This window comes from Semicossyphus pulcher, unplaced genomic scaffold (genome assembly GCF_022749685.1).
Source record: "Semicossyphus pulcher isolate SPU_LCO1_2020_fin unplaced genomic scaffold, fSemPul1.0.p SCAF_12, whole genome shotgun sequence".
Lineage (NCBI taxonomy): Eukaryota > Metazoa > Chordata > Actinopteri > Labriformes > Labridae > Semicossyphus > Semicossyphus pulcher.
The window spans coordinates 11,928,848-11,945,628 of record NW_027211626.1 but is presented as its reverse complement, the minus strand read 5'-3'; the positions used below and the strand labels follow the sequence as shown (position 1 = coordinate 11,945,628).

The 16,781-nt window shown below is 41.7% G+C and overlaps 1 protein-coding gene across 1 annotated transcript in view; it reads right to left on the bottom strand.

Moving 5' to 3' along the window:
* Window positions 1–16,781, bottom strand: part of LOC138588659 (protein FAM13C-like) — a 19,977-nt gene extending 3,196 nt beyond the window's left edge. The window contains exons 1-15 of the mRNA XM_069658893.1: window positions 16,752–16,781; window positions 16,106–16,307; window positions 15,795–16,004; window positions 15,445–15,625; window positions 12,310–12,484; window positions 11,210–11,334; window positions 6,774–6,995; window positions 6,511–6,589; window positions 6,113–6,217; window positions 5,392–5,463; window positions 3,603–3,683; window positions 2,022–2,226; window positions 1,148–1,397; window positions 846–978; window positions 396–477 (exon numbers count right to left, since the gene is read on the bottom strand). Of these exons, the coding sequence (XP_069514994.1) occupies window positions 396–477; window positions 846–978; window positions 1,148–1,397; window positions 2,022–2,226; window positions 3,603–3,683; window positions 5,392–5,463; window positions 6,113–6,217; window positions 6,511–6,589; window positions 6,774–6,995; window positions 11,210–11,334; window positions 12,310–12,484; window positions 15,445–15,625; window positions 15,795–16,004; window positions 16,106–16,307; window positions 16,752–16,781 (2,152 nt within the window). The remainder of the gene's footprint in view (window positions 1–395; window positions 478–845; window positions 979–1,147; window positions 1,398–2,021; window positions 2,227–3,602; window positions 3,684–5,391; window positions 5,464–6,112; window positions 6,218–6,510; window positions 6,590–6,773; window positions 6,996–11,209; window positions 11,335–12,309; window positions 12,485–15,444; window positions 15,626–15,794; window positions 16,005–16,105; window positions 16,308–16,751) is intronic.

The following is a 16,781-nucleotide window of genomic DNA, read 5'->3' as shown; positions in this document are numbered from 1 at the left end:
TTCTTCTTTTCTACCAGATGAATAGTTTCACAACCCCTCATATTTATCTTGTGTCCCTTTGGAATGGCCAGACTCCTTGGCTGGGAACAACTCAACTAAACGAACTGTATATAAAGTAGTCAAAACCAACCCTTTATCTAAGCCTGCTCCAACAGGCACCATCAGCAGTAATCTAAAAGTGATAGACCGGTATATCATCATATCAATCACAGGGGGAATATTTCAGTGACATCATTATTTTTGCTAAATTAATTAAGTTTTTCTAAAGACAAGACGTACTTGTAAAGGAGTCATTTTACTGTGTTGTGTTTGATGTTCACACAAGCAAACATCTGAGCACCTCTTCCACCTCTGCAATCAGTTTGAGTTTGAGTGTCTGCGGTTATGAAACTGACCTTTAAGCTGCCTGCGACTCTTGATGAGCTCCTTCATCAGTCTGGACACCTCAGGATGTGCTGTCTTGTCGTTGTGGGCTGGCTGTGAAAGGAAGGCAAGACTTACATCAACGAACACTCTTTGCACTCTTTAGTATCTGGAGTGTTGTTTTTTTTTAAATATGCTTGCTCCTGGTCAGGTTTCTTTTAATTATCAATATCTGTTTGTTCTATAACAGCCTGATCAACCATTGTGTAACAAAATGTAATTCTTCTAATGCACCAGTAGAGGGAGCTGTTCACTGCTTGTGTTAAACATCTGCAGCATTGTTTCAGGACTCAGCATAACTAATGTACACACAGCCAGGTAGCAGACACACAATATAAGACGTGAAGAAGTAAAAATCTCTCTCATTGTTCTGCTGGAAACGGATTATGCCATCGATGAGAATCTAGCTGCTGCAGCCTCACCTTGTAGTGCTTCTCCTGCTCAAACCGCTCCTCAAATCGCCTGATCCTCTTCCTCAAGGTGTGAATGTGTTTGTTGAGCATTGAGATGGAGACAGACCCCTCGTCTGGCTCTGTGTGGACGGTAGTGCGAGCCCTGGAGACAGAAAAGGGAACATTGTGTTGTGTTTAGTTTGATTTATTCATATTAAGTGCGTTTATGTATCATCTCACACAGCAGCAATCCACTCCACTCTGCATCCTTACAGCTCCCATCTCACAGCCACTATTCTTAAATAAAGTAAGTAAGTAAACAGTCGTCTTACATGTGTTTGTGCTGTGAGCACGGTGGAGAAGGGGCTGTATCAGGGTCCAGGTTGTAGCGCAGGCTGTGACTGAGGTTGGGGCAGCGCGGCGAGGGAACAGGGCAGTCGCTTGTCGCAAAATGGGAGAGGAGAGGGCTGGTGTGTGTGCCCGACGGGCTCGGCAGGGTGGAGTGTCCTGAAGTCCCCTCGGAGAGGACGGCAGGGGAGCTGACAGGAGTGGACGCTGATGATTGAGGGGATGTGATGTGTTCTAGAAGAGAAACAGAAAGGACAAAATATCAACTGAAATTTGTCATATCTTTAAGATTAAAATGTAATTTATATATTACTTAAGAAAAGCCGATGTATTGGGAAAAATAGAGGTGGGAGAGAGGGAGAGAAGGGTAGAAACAGGTGGTAGAAAGTAAAGAAAAAGAAGCAAGGAAACAGCTATTATTATATTTTATGATTATTTATTTATTTTATCTTAAAATGATTATTTCAATCTTTTCTTATGTGACATCTTTTTAAATTTCGTCTGATGGTAAAACACAATAAATAAGACATCAACAAGACTGAGCAGTGATGCAACTGCAACAGCGTCGTATCTAGGTTCGCTGCTATCAAGCAAAGACACACCCAGCTCTGGGATGTGATAAAGCCCGAAGCTTGCTGTTAACACTTATAGACCATTATTTAAAACGCTAAAAAATTACAGAAGCTACTAAAACACTCTGCATGAAAACAACTGATTAATTAGATCCTAAAAAGAAAGACTCTAAAACAGTATAGATGAATTATAGCGTATTAAAAAAATAGATACGTACAGTACAAGTACTTAGAAAAATGAATACTATCAGTTCAGTGTATCAGCACCTCATTAACATTGTCTTACCAGGCTGTGATGAGTCGACGGCATGCTGATCCTGAGGTGGAGGTGACGGTGGTGGATGGAGGAGCAGCTTTTCGCTCAAAAACAGGCTCTGCTTTTCAGGAGATAGCGGCTGTTGCTTGGCAGGTAGGTTATCCTGAGCTTTAGGGTCCAGTGGTAGCAGGGGTCCCATGTCAGCCTCCAGAGCTTGCAGCTTAAGGGAGGGGCTCTGGAAACAGAAGCAGAACATGGCTTCAGGGATGCAGGCTTAAAGATGGAGACTGTAGTTTTGGGTTGAGGCAGTCGTCAGTGCTTCATATGCTGCTCTGGAGTCGTGCAAAACTATAAAAAGAATATTCTGGCACTGAAGCGCGGCCGGGCAGAGAGTGGCAGGATGAGGTGCGATGAGAAGCTGCCTTGTCACTCTGAGAAAGGAATGAGTCAAAAAGCAGAGCACAGCTCCATGAGCAAACTCACAAAACAAAAGCAAAAATCTCTGATCTTTGAGACTCCTAGTCAGTTGAAAAGGCAAATATTCTAAGCAGCACATGCGAGGTGCTGCTGCTTATCTCAGTAAAGCAAATACGGACTGTCCCCTCTGTAGCTCTCCTCCACTCTGTGTGACTACACGCTCCTCAGCCCGGGAGGCACCCAGCTAGACAAAATCCAGTTTGACTTTTATCAGTCAGTGAGTCAGCTTCCAAACATGCATCAGCATCCAGCGTGGGATCCCTGATGAGCAACATGCCCTAATCCCATTAGCAGCATCGCTGCGACTCCCTGACCACCTGGTGTCCGTGTTTATGGCTGTAAGAGCGAATGAGAGTATAAGTTGCTGTTTGAAAAGAATGCCTTAAATCCACATGGTTTCCCCTCTGACAGGCATCCTGCTGCTGAACTGCCTCCACGTGTGCATTATTCATCGTGCACAAAAGAAGCGGTGGGAGACGGGAATGCCGCTCATGCCGGTGTGCGTGTGGCATAGGTGTGTGTGTGCAAGGGAGGAGAGAGGTACTGACTGTATGTGATGAGGCGTTTCCATGGCAACGTTGTCAGAGCGAGCTAAGGAGCCAATTTGATGGAGCAGCAGGGAATCACGTAACTGTTTGCCTTGGTAGGAGTGTGTTTGTGTGTGTGTGTGTGTGTGTGTGTTTGTGTGGGTTTATATGCAGATGTGTTATTAGCAGCAATTAAAAAGATACTTGGCTTATAGAAAGGTTGAATTTTTGGGGTCATTTAGTGCTCTGACATCACTTTCAGCATCATCTTCATCAAAAGCAGCAGCAGAGAAGGGCTCAGCTTCTCCTCTCTCTCCCTCCTCAGCAGTTCATTCATAAAAAAAAAGCTTTGTGCGTCACACGGAGGAGGAGAAAGGATGGGAGGGAGGGAGGGGAAGGAGTGAGGTTGTTTTTACTGAAGCAAAACACCCAAAGGCAAGCAAGCTCACACCCAAGCAGTACACATGCAGGTGTGGACATGAACACACACAGGCACAAAAACACACAGTCGCAGGAAGTATCAGCAGTCCTGTTGTCATAGATACCCTCATCCAGGAGAAAGTGTTCATTTGTGTATCTAAAAAGGCTTCAGGGAAGGAGAACTTACGTCACGGCTGCTGTTCCTGCCTCTGCAATCACTGTGTCTGTCAGGAGAGCCTCTACATCCTCCTTCTCCTACTCCTCCGGCCTGAAGGAACAGACAGCGCACGCACAGATGAAGTCTCATTCTTAATGCCCACTTACTGACACACACCACCAAGGGCAGACACACTCATCCACTGACACACAAGATGTAGGTATATAGGTTACAGTGACACTGAGGTAATGAATTTCTTTCCTTTTAACTTTTTCAACAGATCCTGTAAGTTTTACATCAACAGATAAAAAGAGTTTCTTTAAGTTAAGAGCAAAACATTTTCAAGTGTAACTGATTTTGAGGAGCCAGTTGGATAGCTGTTACCCTCAGTGTTGTAATCCTCCCGCTGTGTGACCATGAAAACGTAATAATTATAATTTAGTTTATTTGTTTAGTGATATATAAACAATTGCTGCGAAGTGATTAACATACATATTAAACGCTACATTAAAATACAGTACAGAGTAATGTTTGAATACAACAGGCAGACGTAAGGAACAAAAGAGTAACAACTGGTTGACTAAAAATGATCAAAAAAACACCAAAGACAAGATGTAAAAATAACAAGAGCACTTTGACAAAAGTAGGTTTTCTAAAGAGATTCTAAAGAAGTTGCTGGTGTAATATTACAGGCATGTTGAGAAGCCCAAAAAGCAAACACTTTGTCCGCTTTAGTCTGTAAGCGTGACGTGGAAACAGTCAGCAATTACTGCCTAAGGATAGTAGTGAGCCCAGGAGCTGGTTTCACAAAGACAGACTTTGACTATGGCTTACATATCACAAATAGTCAGATGTCTAAATTCATCCGTTTCACAAAGCACTTTAGTTCTTGACTATCTTAAGCAGGACTATGATGCATTGAAATCTGGGTAAATTAAGACTTTTTTCAAAACATAAAAAAATGGCCGACTGAGTAACCGCTCAAGTCCATTTACCCCAGCAGAAAATGTTTGCGTATGGAGGTTATAAGGGCATTTCACTTGGAAAATCGCAACAACAGTAAACAGTGTTAATCCGACAGTTGAAAGGACCATCAAAGAAATTTGGTGCTACCGGCCAGCAGGTGTCACTGATTGTCACCATGGTGACATGGGTCTTTGAGTTGAGTTAGACTGGGGGTAACGTGTCTATTTGTTTTGGCTTATAATAATTTTGTGAAACGGTCTAACTTGCATTAGACTAATCTTTGAGCTAAATTAAGACTGACCTAACACTATAGACCAGTCTTAAAAAATCTCTGTTAAACCGGCCCCAGGGGGACATGCATTTCAGGTATATCTTCTGGTGCTTTTAAAGTCATAAGAGAATCGTAAAAGGTAAAGTACTGTAAGACCAGTGTAAAGTCAAGTTATTGACAATAAAAAGTGCATAAACTGTAGTCAAGGTCCTTGTTTAAATTTTTTCAGCCGGCGAGAGGTGGGGTTACACCCTGGACTGATCGCCCGTCAATCACAGGGCTGACACATAGAGATAGACAACCTTTCACACTCACACCTACAGGCAATTTAGAGTCACCAATGAACCTCAGGAGCATGTCTTTGGACTGTGGGAGGAAGCCAGAGTCCCCGGAGGGAACAGACGCATGCACAGGGAGAACATGCAAACTCCACACAGAAAGGCCGTCTCTGTCCGAATCGCGATTCGAACTAGGAACCTTCTAGCTCTGAGGTGACATCGCTTACCACTGCACCACCGTGCAGCCTCCAAATGAAATCTAAGCTGGACATTAAACAGGAGCCGTGGGAAGAAATAGCTTTACCGTTGACTCAGACACTGTGGTTTTGTCTTCTGTCTTGTCCTCCCCACGGCGCAGCATGCTGTAAAACAAACAGCAGGAAAATACAATGAAATCACATTAGGTACAAGTAATAAAAAACAGTAAACACATCTAACCGTGTTCCTCCCTCTGGTTGTCAGTCCATGTGACTTTAAAGCATGTTGTGTGCTGTGTGTTGCTCTGAGGCCACACGCTCATCATGCACTGCTTTTAAGGGTTATGGCTTATTCATGTGTGACACTAATGAGGTATAACTGAGATGACCTGTCCTGTGGCTCTGTGGAGGCAGCGCTAACAAAAAAGTCAGCGTGCCACCATGCAGCGTCGGTCTAATGTGGCTAGGGAGCCCCTGTGGCAAGACAGTGCTATTTGGACTGGAATCATATCAAAAACAGGACTGTGAGCAGCACTCTGCTCTGATAACCTACTTCTCTTCTAACTGCAGGGCTGAGGGATGAGCTGAACAGAGAGGAACTATAAAACTGTAGCATTAAAATGAGTCACATAAAATTGAATGTGATTTGTTTTGATGGTTATTCTCTCTGACCTCAGATCCTCAGGTTTGAATCTCAAGTTATATTTAAAACAGCTGATTTGTGAGAGAGTTAAATAAGTCTTTCCAGACCAATGAACAGATGGTTTAACAAACAGAAGGAAACACAGTCCAACTAAATGTCGTCTTAATGCAGAGGTCTTCCTCTCACCTCTCTGTGTGCTCACTCTGTGCTTCGCTTATGCTCTGTGATGCATTCCCAAGTATGCAGCAGTCTGAGGAAGATGATGTCTGCCCTGCATCTGTGGAAGTCTGAAAAACAATTTGGAAACATCAGGAATTCCCAGATTAGATTATCCACTTGCCATTTTTGTGCTTTGTATGTATTTTGCAGCAGATGCAGAAGTGTTTTAGACTATTTTTATAGATCTTAAAGACAATAGAAAAAGTTGTCAGTGGATGATAGACACAGATAGAGATGTTGAGTGCTGGTGACACTGTCAAAAGGGATTGAAAAGGGGAACAAAGAGCCAAAATAAAGAGAGAAAATTAACAAAGCACACCGTTGAAGAGCCATTTCTGATGAGTGAGGATGGTTTCCTTCTAATCTCTACCTCGTCTACTTCTCTCTCCTTTTCCTCCGTTGGTATGGAGGAGATTGGAAGCATCCTGCGCTCTGAGAATGTCCTGTTGATAAAGCCACACGCATCAAACTGTAGAGGTGCTGTATCAAGGAAAATGTTTAGCATGCTTGAGTAGCGAGAAAAGCAGAGAAGAAGAAGTAAAAGGGCAAATGCTTCTTGTCATATGAAAAGGTCAAACTCTTAAAAAGGTGCAAACATCATCTGTATGGAAAAGAAGAAATGCTCACCCCTGTGTGGTACAATCCAACTCCAGCTCTCCCTGAACCCTGTGAGATGGTCTGCTCCGGTTCATGTGTCGCCCTGGCCCTGGGTCAGTGGGGCAGGAGAGCACGCAGCCCGCCGCCTCGATTTCTCTGCTCTCCTCCGCAGCCTCCTGGTCTGGAATCAGCTTGTGAATGTCAGCGCTGACGTCAGAGCTGCTTTCACGAGCCCGCGCCAGCGTGTCAGGACTATGGAGAGATACGGAGAGAGAGAGTGAGACGGAGGGAGTGCTGCACGCACATGAGGAGATGAGGAGAAAAGGAGATACCAATTTTAAAGTGTTCAGTGATCACTTGCTTTTGCTTTATAGATCAGAAATAACAAGAACTGCAATTATGCAGCGTGTAAGTTCTAATTTTTAAATTAAATTCTCAATAAAAAGATTTTGGTTGCGATGCTGAATGAATGATGAATGATGAATATTAAACAAATATTCTATAAATAGCTCCAGAATAAAACCGAGATTCTAAAACAAGTGCATCAGTCTGTGTGTCACAAGGCCAAAACAAGTTACATCTCAAATGTCCATCAATGAATCCTCAGAAAACTTCACACTAGCCAGTTTGGAAAACAAACATCCAGCAGGTCGTGAATCAGCGGCTCTTAATCCACGAAGCCACACAGTGACACGTCTCATGGAGCTCTAATGAGCTGCTGCCAGCTAAAACAAACACCACTGATTTGCTGTGGCATGAACCAAAAAAAGGCCATCGGTCACGCTGTTGCTGGAAGCCACGCATGACTCCAGAGCTGTAACCAGACTACAGCAGACGGGTCAGCACAGCAACTAACAATAGCTTCTTAATGTGCGCCAAGAAGACAGAAGCCTGCATAATGACCATGAATCACTTTTCTGCTTCAAGTATCCCATCTGTAGACAGACAGACAGAGCTAAAGCAAAGCAAATATTTGCATGGATTACTTGGAGAGATAAGATGCAAAAACTGCATATAACAGGAAGTGTAATGTAAACACTGTAATGCCCGCTCTTCCTCTCAAACCAAAGATTTCTTGTTCTGTTGTTCCCCTGCAGCACACCACAAATAGTTCAGAATAATTCATGCATTATTCCTTCTTGATCTCACATCGCCTTGCATTATTTCACTCACTTGTGAATGACCGTAGAGCCATGGTCGCTGCCACTGATGCTGAAGCAGACGAGACAAGAAAACATCCTTTGCAAAGACGTCTATTAACTCACTGCAGTCTGGCATTACATGTGGCCGAGAACGACTCGCCGCTTTTTAGAGAGCCAAAGACGGAAAGAAAGGCGAGCGCAGATGTTGAGTACTCGATGGTCAACAACACGAGTGACACCCGGAGGCAGAGAGCTGACCCACCCCCTTCAATTACTGGTGCTTACACACACACAGACACACGTACTGAGGAGCACAGAGACAGATATAAACTCACTTACAGCAGCACTTAGTCACTTTTTTTGGCTCAACAATGCCAGTTCTAGTACTGTAATAAAAGATGGAAGTAGGCCAGAGAGGCTGAGGGAGGACAGCACACAATAAAGATGCACAAAGCTGCACGCATTTACATTCAAGTTCAATCAGAACTACTGCTGCAAAGTTTAATACTTGTTTATAAAACATACATCATAAGGCTGATTATTCATGTGCATTGAAATACTATTATTTGAAATATATTTCTTGGCCAACATACATATGCACACTTGACCTATAAAATTGCTAATTATAGGCATGATTTTTTTGAAAAATGTTAATAAAGGAACATAACTCACTTTAAACCCTCATTTCTTTTTCCTTAGAATATTTATCTGTGCTTTTGAAACATTATCATATTTAACTGGTAAGAGATAGGAAACAAACACTTGTTTTTCTTTCAAACCCTATGTAGGTATAATTAGACTAGAATCAATACAGTCTGTGACGTTAGTAGAAAGCATAAAAGTCAAGGCATGGCCAGACAGAACAGCAAGCAAATACCAGACGTGTCTGGAGAAAGCCCAGCATCCAAGTGACAAATCCCAGCCTGCTGTGCAGACGCACTAAACCCCCGAAAGGCCCCGATTCTGTAAATGTGCATCATCATTCAGCAAAGGCATCATGAGAAATGTGGTCTCAAGGAAAGAGGAAATGCCGTGTTAGTTTCCCCTTATTTAGATCTAGAAAAGTCCCTGCAAAACTGATTAAATTGTGAAGCTGTTAGGTGAAAAATATTGATATTTGTTAGCCTTTGTTTTCTATTCTTTACTTGTATTCCTGTTCTGTATGTAAACACATCTGGTAGGTACTTTTTGAGACTTATGGCAAACATGCATATTTGATAAGTTAAGTGAGACTGAGATACACTTTATGAAGATGTCAGTCGGATGTCAATAAAAACACATTGTGGCCATAAGAAGAACGATAAAACTAGCATGGAATAAAGAGAACTTAGAGCCTGACCAATGTATCGGTTTCAGGATATTATCGGGCTGATATGGGTCTCTCCCACAGTATCGTATAGACATATATGTTTCCTGATAAAGACATAAAAACTTTTACAGAACACATGATGCAGAAAACAATGTGTGGGGTGATATTGAAGAGGTTTCATTACCTAGTTTTACCAGCAGAGCACACACAGTAATCTCAGTTCTGCCTGCAGCACATGTAACAGAGCATCACAGCTGAGAGTGCATGAGTAAGCACTTGGAACGGCTGACAATGCACGCTTCTGTTAAATTAACTTTAATTAAGTTTAAATTTTTTATTTAAAGAAAGCAGCCTTTGGACTGGCTTTACATAATCAATCTGGTGCAGGGTCTATTTTCTAATTATATATCAACCCGGGTAAGAAATTCTCTTCATCGGCTGCCATATCGGGAATGTGTGAATTTAAATTCGGTGTTTGCCTCAAAAATCCCAAATCAGTTCCTGTTTTTTATAGCTTAGAATCTTTTATCTCCTTCTTGTATATAGCAGGGTTCTGGTCTTCATAGAGATAATGCCAATGTCTGATTGTTTGATTAAAAATTCAGATGGCAAAATGAGGGCAGAGAACATCGCTTATTTGGCAGGTGGGAAGCTGGATTTCTGGTGAGCAAGATGACCATCAACTCAATGTCAGCTTGGAAACTACACACATACACACACACAGACTAGTTTGATTGCAGTAGGCAGTCTGACATCTGCCTGCCTATGAATATCTTCGTGACCTTCTTATGCCATGTTGCCCGTGCCGCTGCCTCGTGCTTGTTTCTTAAATAACATCTTGATTAATCTGATATCCGCCCAAGTTAGATCTTTGTAATCACAAAGTAAACAGAACCACAGCTCACGTGTGCTTAAAATAACTAAAGGGAGTGTTTTTATATCCTCTAGCAGAACTAGCATCCACACGTAAACACAAATTAAGACATCTGACATGCTGTAACTAGACTCACACATGGGTAACAGCTCTGCATGTGAATGTCATGTCGCATGCTTAATAGGGGAGGCGGGCAAAAATAGAAAGTACATTGATGTAATTTAATGTCTGTATTGACACCTTGCAGCAACAAATTCACACTTTAAAAATAGAAAATAGCTCGGTAGGGTTCAAGTTCAGAGAGGGAAAAGTTCCCCACAAGCAGATGGATGTTGTTCTGTCTGGGGGAGCAGTTCGTCTTTGTTGCACTTCTCTGCTCCTTCAAGCAGCAAAACACTAATGCTATTTTTACTGCCATTAGCCTGAAATGACAGCCAGCTGTATAAACAACAGTGATTTCCCTGTTGACTACAGTTACTAGGTGCCAGTTTCTGTAGGGATGTGTTGCTCAGCAGCAAATAGAACAACTTGTTACCTACCTCAACATGAAGTTGTTGATGAAGGGAAATCAAACAGCCAAAGCCTATTAAATGTATTAACCTTTAGTCCGGCAGTCATGCCTATCAACTTCTTTTGCAACAACTTGTTAAGCCTGTTTGAAGAAAATGAAGAACCTGATCTTTGCTTTGCAGCTTTGAAGCAAATCTAATATGATTAAAATGACGACATGAAAAGTTTAACACAAACGGAAAGCTCCGGTTTCCAGAGAAGAGGTGGGACTGTCTAGTGATCGCAAAACTAAGCGACACAGTTTGACATCTTTGTGACTTCCACGAACAAAAGACCTCCAGAGGTTGGCCTTAATTCCCTGTGAATGATGCCTCAGCCTTATCAGCCATTACACAACAATTAACCTGACAACTGACTAAACGATGCAGAAGATAGAGTGAAGAGCTGCAGAAGAAAGGTCAGGTCCTCATTATTCCCCCAGGACAATATGCACTTTATATTCATCGTTATTGTGTATATTCAAACCAGATTCACTGTTTATCTGAGGTTAAGACAGAAAGGTCAGCTGCATTGTTATAATCATATCAATCTATCTATCACAAAGCTACTGATGCTAACATGATGACAGTACCTGTTGAGTTGAGATTGAATCCGAAGATGTGTTTGTTTACGAGCACTGGCGGCAGAGACGGAGCTGGTCTCTTCCTGAAACGTCCCCACACTGCTCCGCTCTGAGTGGCAGCTGCTGGGTCGGACCTGCCGAGGAAAATGAGAGTGAACACACACACACGCACCAACATATGAAGAATACAGAAGTTGCCTTGATCTTTTGATCTGCCCCTACTTTTTACAGTGTGTCTGAAAATATTAAATTGACTTTCAGAATACAATTTAATGTTGTTTTTCATATCAAAGAATGCAAGATAAAGCCTGCAATTAGTTATGAAAAGTATTAATTTAATGTCATTTATAGGAGATTTTAGTAGAGATAGACCGACATGGTTTTTTCAGGGCCGATACCGATACCGATTATTAGTAGTCAAGGAGGCCGATAACCGATATTTGGAGCCGATATTCATTTGCAGTAAAAAAAAAAAGTGAAAATCTTGGCGTCAAAATTTTGAATAATACAAACTCCAACACTTAACTTTGTTTAAATGCCTTTAAGCATATGTTTATTAAACAAACAAACAAAAAGCGCAGGGAGTTCCCAGGGTCCGCAGCATCTCTTATAAAGTTAACTGAAAATTTTTATAAATAAATAAATAAATAACTTCCTGAAGTTTTATTAAGTAAATAAAAAAAAGTTATGTAACATTTGCAAAGAAATGAACTTTTTCTCCTCTCCGCCGTGTGTGTGAGCACTCTGCACTCTTCTTGGCCGTCAGAAAAAAAAAACAAAAAAAGGCTGATGCCGATATGCGTCAAAATGCCGAATATTGGCGCCAATAATCGGCCCGGCCGATAATCGGTCTATCCCTAGATTTTAGAACTTTCCAGCTTTATGTAAATAGTTATCTTACACATCAATAACACAACATGAAACAAAGTGAAAGAAGTCCACTTTTTTGCTGAAACTGACCCTTGCCCACTATGAGTTCATGAGTTGCTCATCTACTGTGCACAGCTGCAGCACAGTGTTTGCTACAAGCTGATTGGCATCGAAACACAATTGAAACTGTAAATTACGATTTTTAAGTTAAATGGATTTTAAAAAAAGGCATCGATCACCTCAAAGTGTGAAAGAGCAGAGAGAGTAGGAGGAGGAGGTGAGTAGGAGGCTATTGAGGAAGCCACTCTGTCCTCGCCTGGAATTGGAAGGAGGACCTCCTGATGCCGGAGAAGATAAAGCAGCAGGGCATTACACACATTCTGCTCCTCCAGCATCCGAGGTCCTACAGGAACACTGAATAAAGAAGAGACAGAGGAGCATCAACTCAGTGTCACATGTAGTCAGAAAGTTGTGTGAGAAAAACAATGGAAAAGGGCACCATCTAGTGGACGTAGTCTATAGTGCTGAACTAGGATGCAGCGGTCAGACTTCTAAGAGGAATCAAACATTCCTCACTGTAAAAATAAAAGCCCAGCAGAGAAGGCTTCTAAAGGTTCCCCCTTTTTCTGCAGAGATACATTCTGCTTCTGGTTAAAACATTCACAACATGGATGTAAGCACCACCTCAGACCAGAATACTCTTCACCTGTTTACCTGGAAGAAGCTTATGTTTTTCAATATGCCACGTTGGTGTTGACATAACCCATCATCCATTCTATGTTTTTTTGGGGTCGTATTTAATGTATTCCTGGAAGGTAAAGTTCAATATAGCGTAAATCCAGGAAAGAGAATGTGAATACTTTTGAGTATAAATAGATGCATGTTTACGCGGCAGGCGGGTCAACTGGAATGACAGTAGGGAGCAGGCTGTCTTGTTACATAACAGACCGCACGAGGGCAACAGGCTGTTTAGAGGAGGCTCAGATAACAAATATGGATGAGAGGGAAGCTGCCAAAGAAGCTGCCAAACATGCTGCATGGCGAGACCTCGTGCAACAATGTCTGTCATACCAAGTCAGTCATTCTGAAGTAGACAGTTTAAACTCAGGCAAGGCTGTTTATTAAGATCCTTGTAATAAGAGGTAGAGTCCTTATAAGATGCAAATTATGTGGTAAAAGAGTGTACAAATCTGGCGAGGGCCCTTCTCATTTTATCTGTCACTATCTAAAAAACAAAATACTTATAAAAAATAAACTGTTCAAGACCAGCTTGAAGACATATAAAATGCTCTGCTTTAAATAATAAATTGTGTCTGATATGTTTTTTCTGCAAAATACGTTTAATTACCTTGTCCTCCAAAGGCATCTCCTCCTTCTCCCTCGTTAAAAATTCCTGAATCTGCATAGGCCCCGCCCACTATGTGCTACGTTTCCTCTTTCGTAAAATTACAGCCGAAAACAAAACACGTCTCTGCCATCGTTTAGTGGCAACTTGTTGAAACTGAGTCAGCTTGAAATGTAGTAATTAGTAGTAGTAACGTTAAATTTAGTAGTCAGTAGTGAGTTTGCAAAATTACAATGACGGTTACAGCTGGCTCGCGCATGGCCGGAGTGGTTGCCATAGGTTACACATAATGAAGTGCATAGCGTCACCCCGTCGATTAACGGGATTGGCTCCTGAGGTTTGTGACGTCTCAAACCAGCCAATCTGAAAATGTGCTGTTCAGCCTGTCCTTGGTACACTGCAGTTTAAAAGCAGACAGGCCCAGCCATGGAGGTTTAAGCTTAAGTTTAAGTTTATAAAAAAAAATCAGAAACTGATGAGGCTATAATTCACATTCTTAAGTAGCCTTCTCATAGTTTTTTAAGTAGTAGTAAATGTCTTACAATCCAAAATTAACATGTTTATGATGAGATTATTAAAAATTAATTAATTATTAATAACATAATTGGCATTTTATAAGTTCTTATAAGGGCCTTTATACCTATTAAGTACAGCTAATTACATGGGCCTATTTATAAAGTGTTATCAATTCTGGTAATGAGGTAACACAATGGTGACTGAGCCTATGGCCCACTGATGAAAGCCTTTGCATTTGCAGTATATAGTATCATTATGGACTGGGTGTATGTGGCGACATTCGCGAAAAAAATCCCAAGCGGTGCCCAGTTAGTGACGGAGAGGTCTGCCAGAGAGGGTATGTGGAGGGTATGTCTCTTCCAATTACTGTTTACTCGCAAGTGTTGCGAGTAAACAGTAATCTACTATCGCTGAACAAACACAGAAAAGATCGATGACTACAGATACAACTTCAAAAATAAGTAAAAATCCAAAGAAAAAGAAACAAATTCGACGCTCAGATGAAGGCAAACAGTCTAAAAAGTAACAACAGTGATCTGGTTAAATTGGGACATATGTGCCAGTATTCTTTTTTTATGGCCAGTAGGTGCATCAAAGAGCACAAAACTGAAAGAGAGATTATATCTTTAAAGACATATTTTGGGTCAAATCATAACTTTCTGTATTTGGAAAGTTTTTGCAGCATGTATCTCTCATCTCTTTAATTCAAACCATCATATCATTCCTCTGTTGTTGTTCCAATGCCTTTGAAACCATAACCCAACAAGCACAGCTCATTCTCCAACTCTCTCAAACTCTACCACAATCTAAACCCACCGCCAATTTTTTCCAAGGCTCTGCCCAAACCGACTCTTTGGAGAAAACAGGGTAACAGAGATCAGGCTGGCAGATCAAGGGATGGGAAAACAGTTGAAATGGTTTTGACTGAATATAATGAGCCATTTCCAATGTGGGAGAAGCTGGAAAACACAGGTCTAATTGTAAGTGTGTCTCCCAAGAGATTGTGTTTGTTTACAACTATGGGTGAGTTCTGTAAACAGGAGGAGGGGCGGCAACTGACAAAATCCTTCTGTTTTATCTTTTGTCTATCCATAATCCACACCCATTTCCGTGGTGACAACCCCGACTCCACCCCAGCTAAGTGATATAGCTTTGAAAAAATGTTGAGTATTGAAAACGACTGTGGCTAATGATGTGAAATTGCAATTTATATGCTCTCATTGCAAATTGGGTTTTTTTCTACATTTGGATCAGACAAAAACAAGCTTGAAGAGAGAGAGCATAACTACTCACTTCCAATAATTGTGAAGGGAACATTTTCAATCTGATTGCTCTACTTTGAGAGAAATCTCTCCATCTGTTTCTGTCTTGAAAATCAATATTTAAAATCTGTATGAAGAAGAACAAATCTCCCTCTCTTTTTGTAATGACAGTTAAAAACTGGAGGAAACGTGTGTCACAGTACATGTGTGGCAAAGATTTCAATGTGGCTGTAATAACAACAGCAACTTACTGGAATATGCAAGGCCCAAAGATGGTTGCCAGATTTTCCACAGGCATTTGATTGAATTGGCTGTGAGCAGCCACTCTAGAGAGGAAGTGGGTGAGGTAGGCCAAAATAATAAGGTTGTCGTCAGGGAGGAGACATAGATTTTCTCTTAGAGACTGGCTCATATCCGCTTCATCTGAATATCCTGAAAATCAGCCAAAACATCATAACATTAGTTATAAACATCCACTTTAATCACTCGTCTTTGGTATTTATTGATATATAGTATTCAGTGAAGAACACCAATAAAAGCTTTAATGTAATTCTGGCAACATTCCCAGTCTAAAAAAGATTTCTGTTACAGTTCCTGGTACCTGTCAGGGTCAGTACCAGCTGTTTGCGCTGGGGATCGGGAACTATCGGGACAGGCAGCTCTCGAAGGAAGAGTTTGAGGAGCGAGGCCACAGTGGGAACATCCGGCTCACGCTCAAGGTCCACCCTCTCTCCCTGGTCCCACCGCTGCCTCAGCTGCCTAGTTCGCACTGCCGAGCCACACAGGCGAAACAGACCTCTGTGTTGCATTCCTGTGATGAAAAGTAGATACAGTCATCACACAATTGAGTGAAGTTTGATCACTGTATCGGATAAAAAAGAATGCAAAAATAGAAGAGGAGTCACAACTTACCATTCTTATCCAAGAACTCTACCATGTCTCTTAACACAAGGGGTATTCCACAGACCATCTGCCCATCCTCTTGTAGTGTTTCCAATGCAACACCAAACACACACCTAGCAGCCACTTCAGGCTCTGTAACCAGGGTGGGAGCAGGTGGCTCTGGGCTGACCTTCGCACTTTGCCTCAGGATCCTCACTGAGGATGGGTCGCTCTGCATGAAAGGAAGATACACAGCAGCTGACATTAATACAGAAATACTTATCCCTTTGGCACTTGGTCCTAAAATCACATTCCTTATTAACCAGAGGAGTTTTAGACAAGAAGGTGTGGCCTGTCGTCCCAAACGCTCCTCCACTTAAGTATATGCATATGTAATCTAGAGGTGTCCACTTCTTCATTTAAGGGTGATTGACCTGGACCCTGATTAAGCATGTTACTGTGAGAAAACATTACCTGCTTAGGAATAATAACAACTGGTATACACTCGTCTCGTGCAGGAGTGAATTAACAAATAACGGCCACAACTTTTGGTTGATTTTTATGTGGACTAACGTAATGATAAAACTGTGGAAGAGGTGGTCTGCAAGTCAAAACTAGTGTTAAAAATAAGGTGGTTAAAAGATAGCAGCTAACTGCTACCTGCAGCTTAACTTACACAGAGCGAGACTGAAGCGCTTGCGCCCAT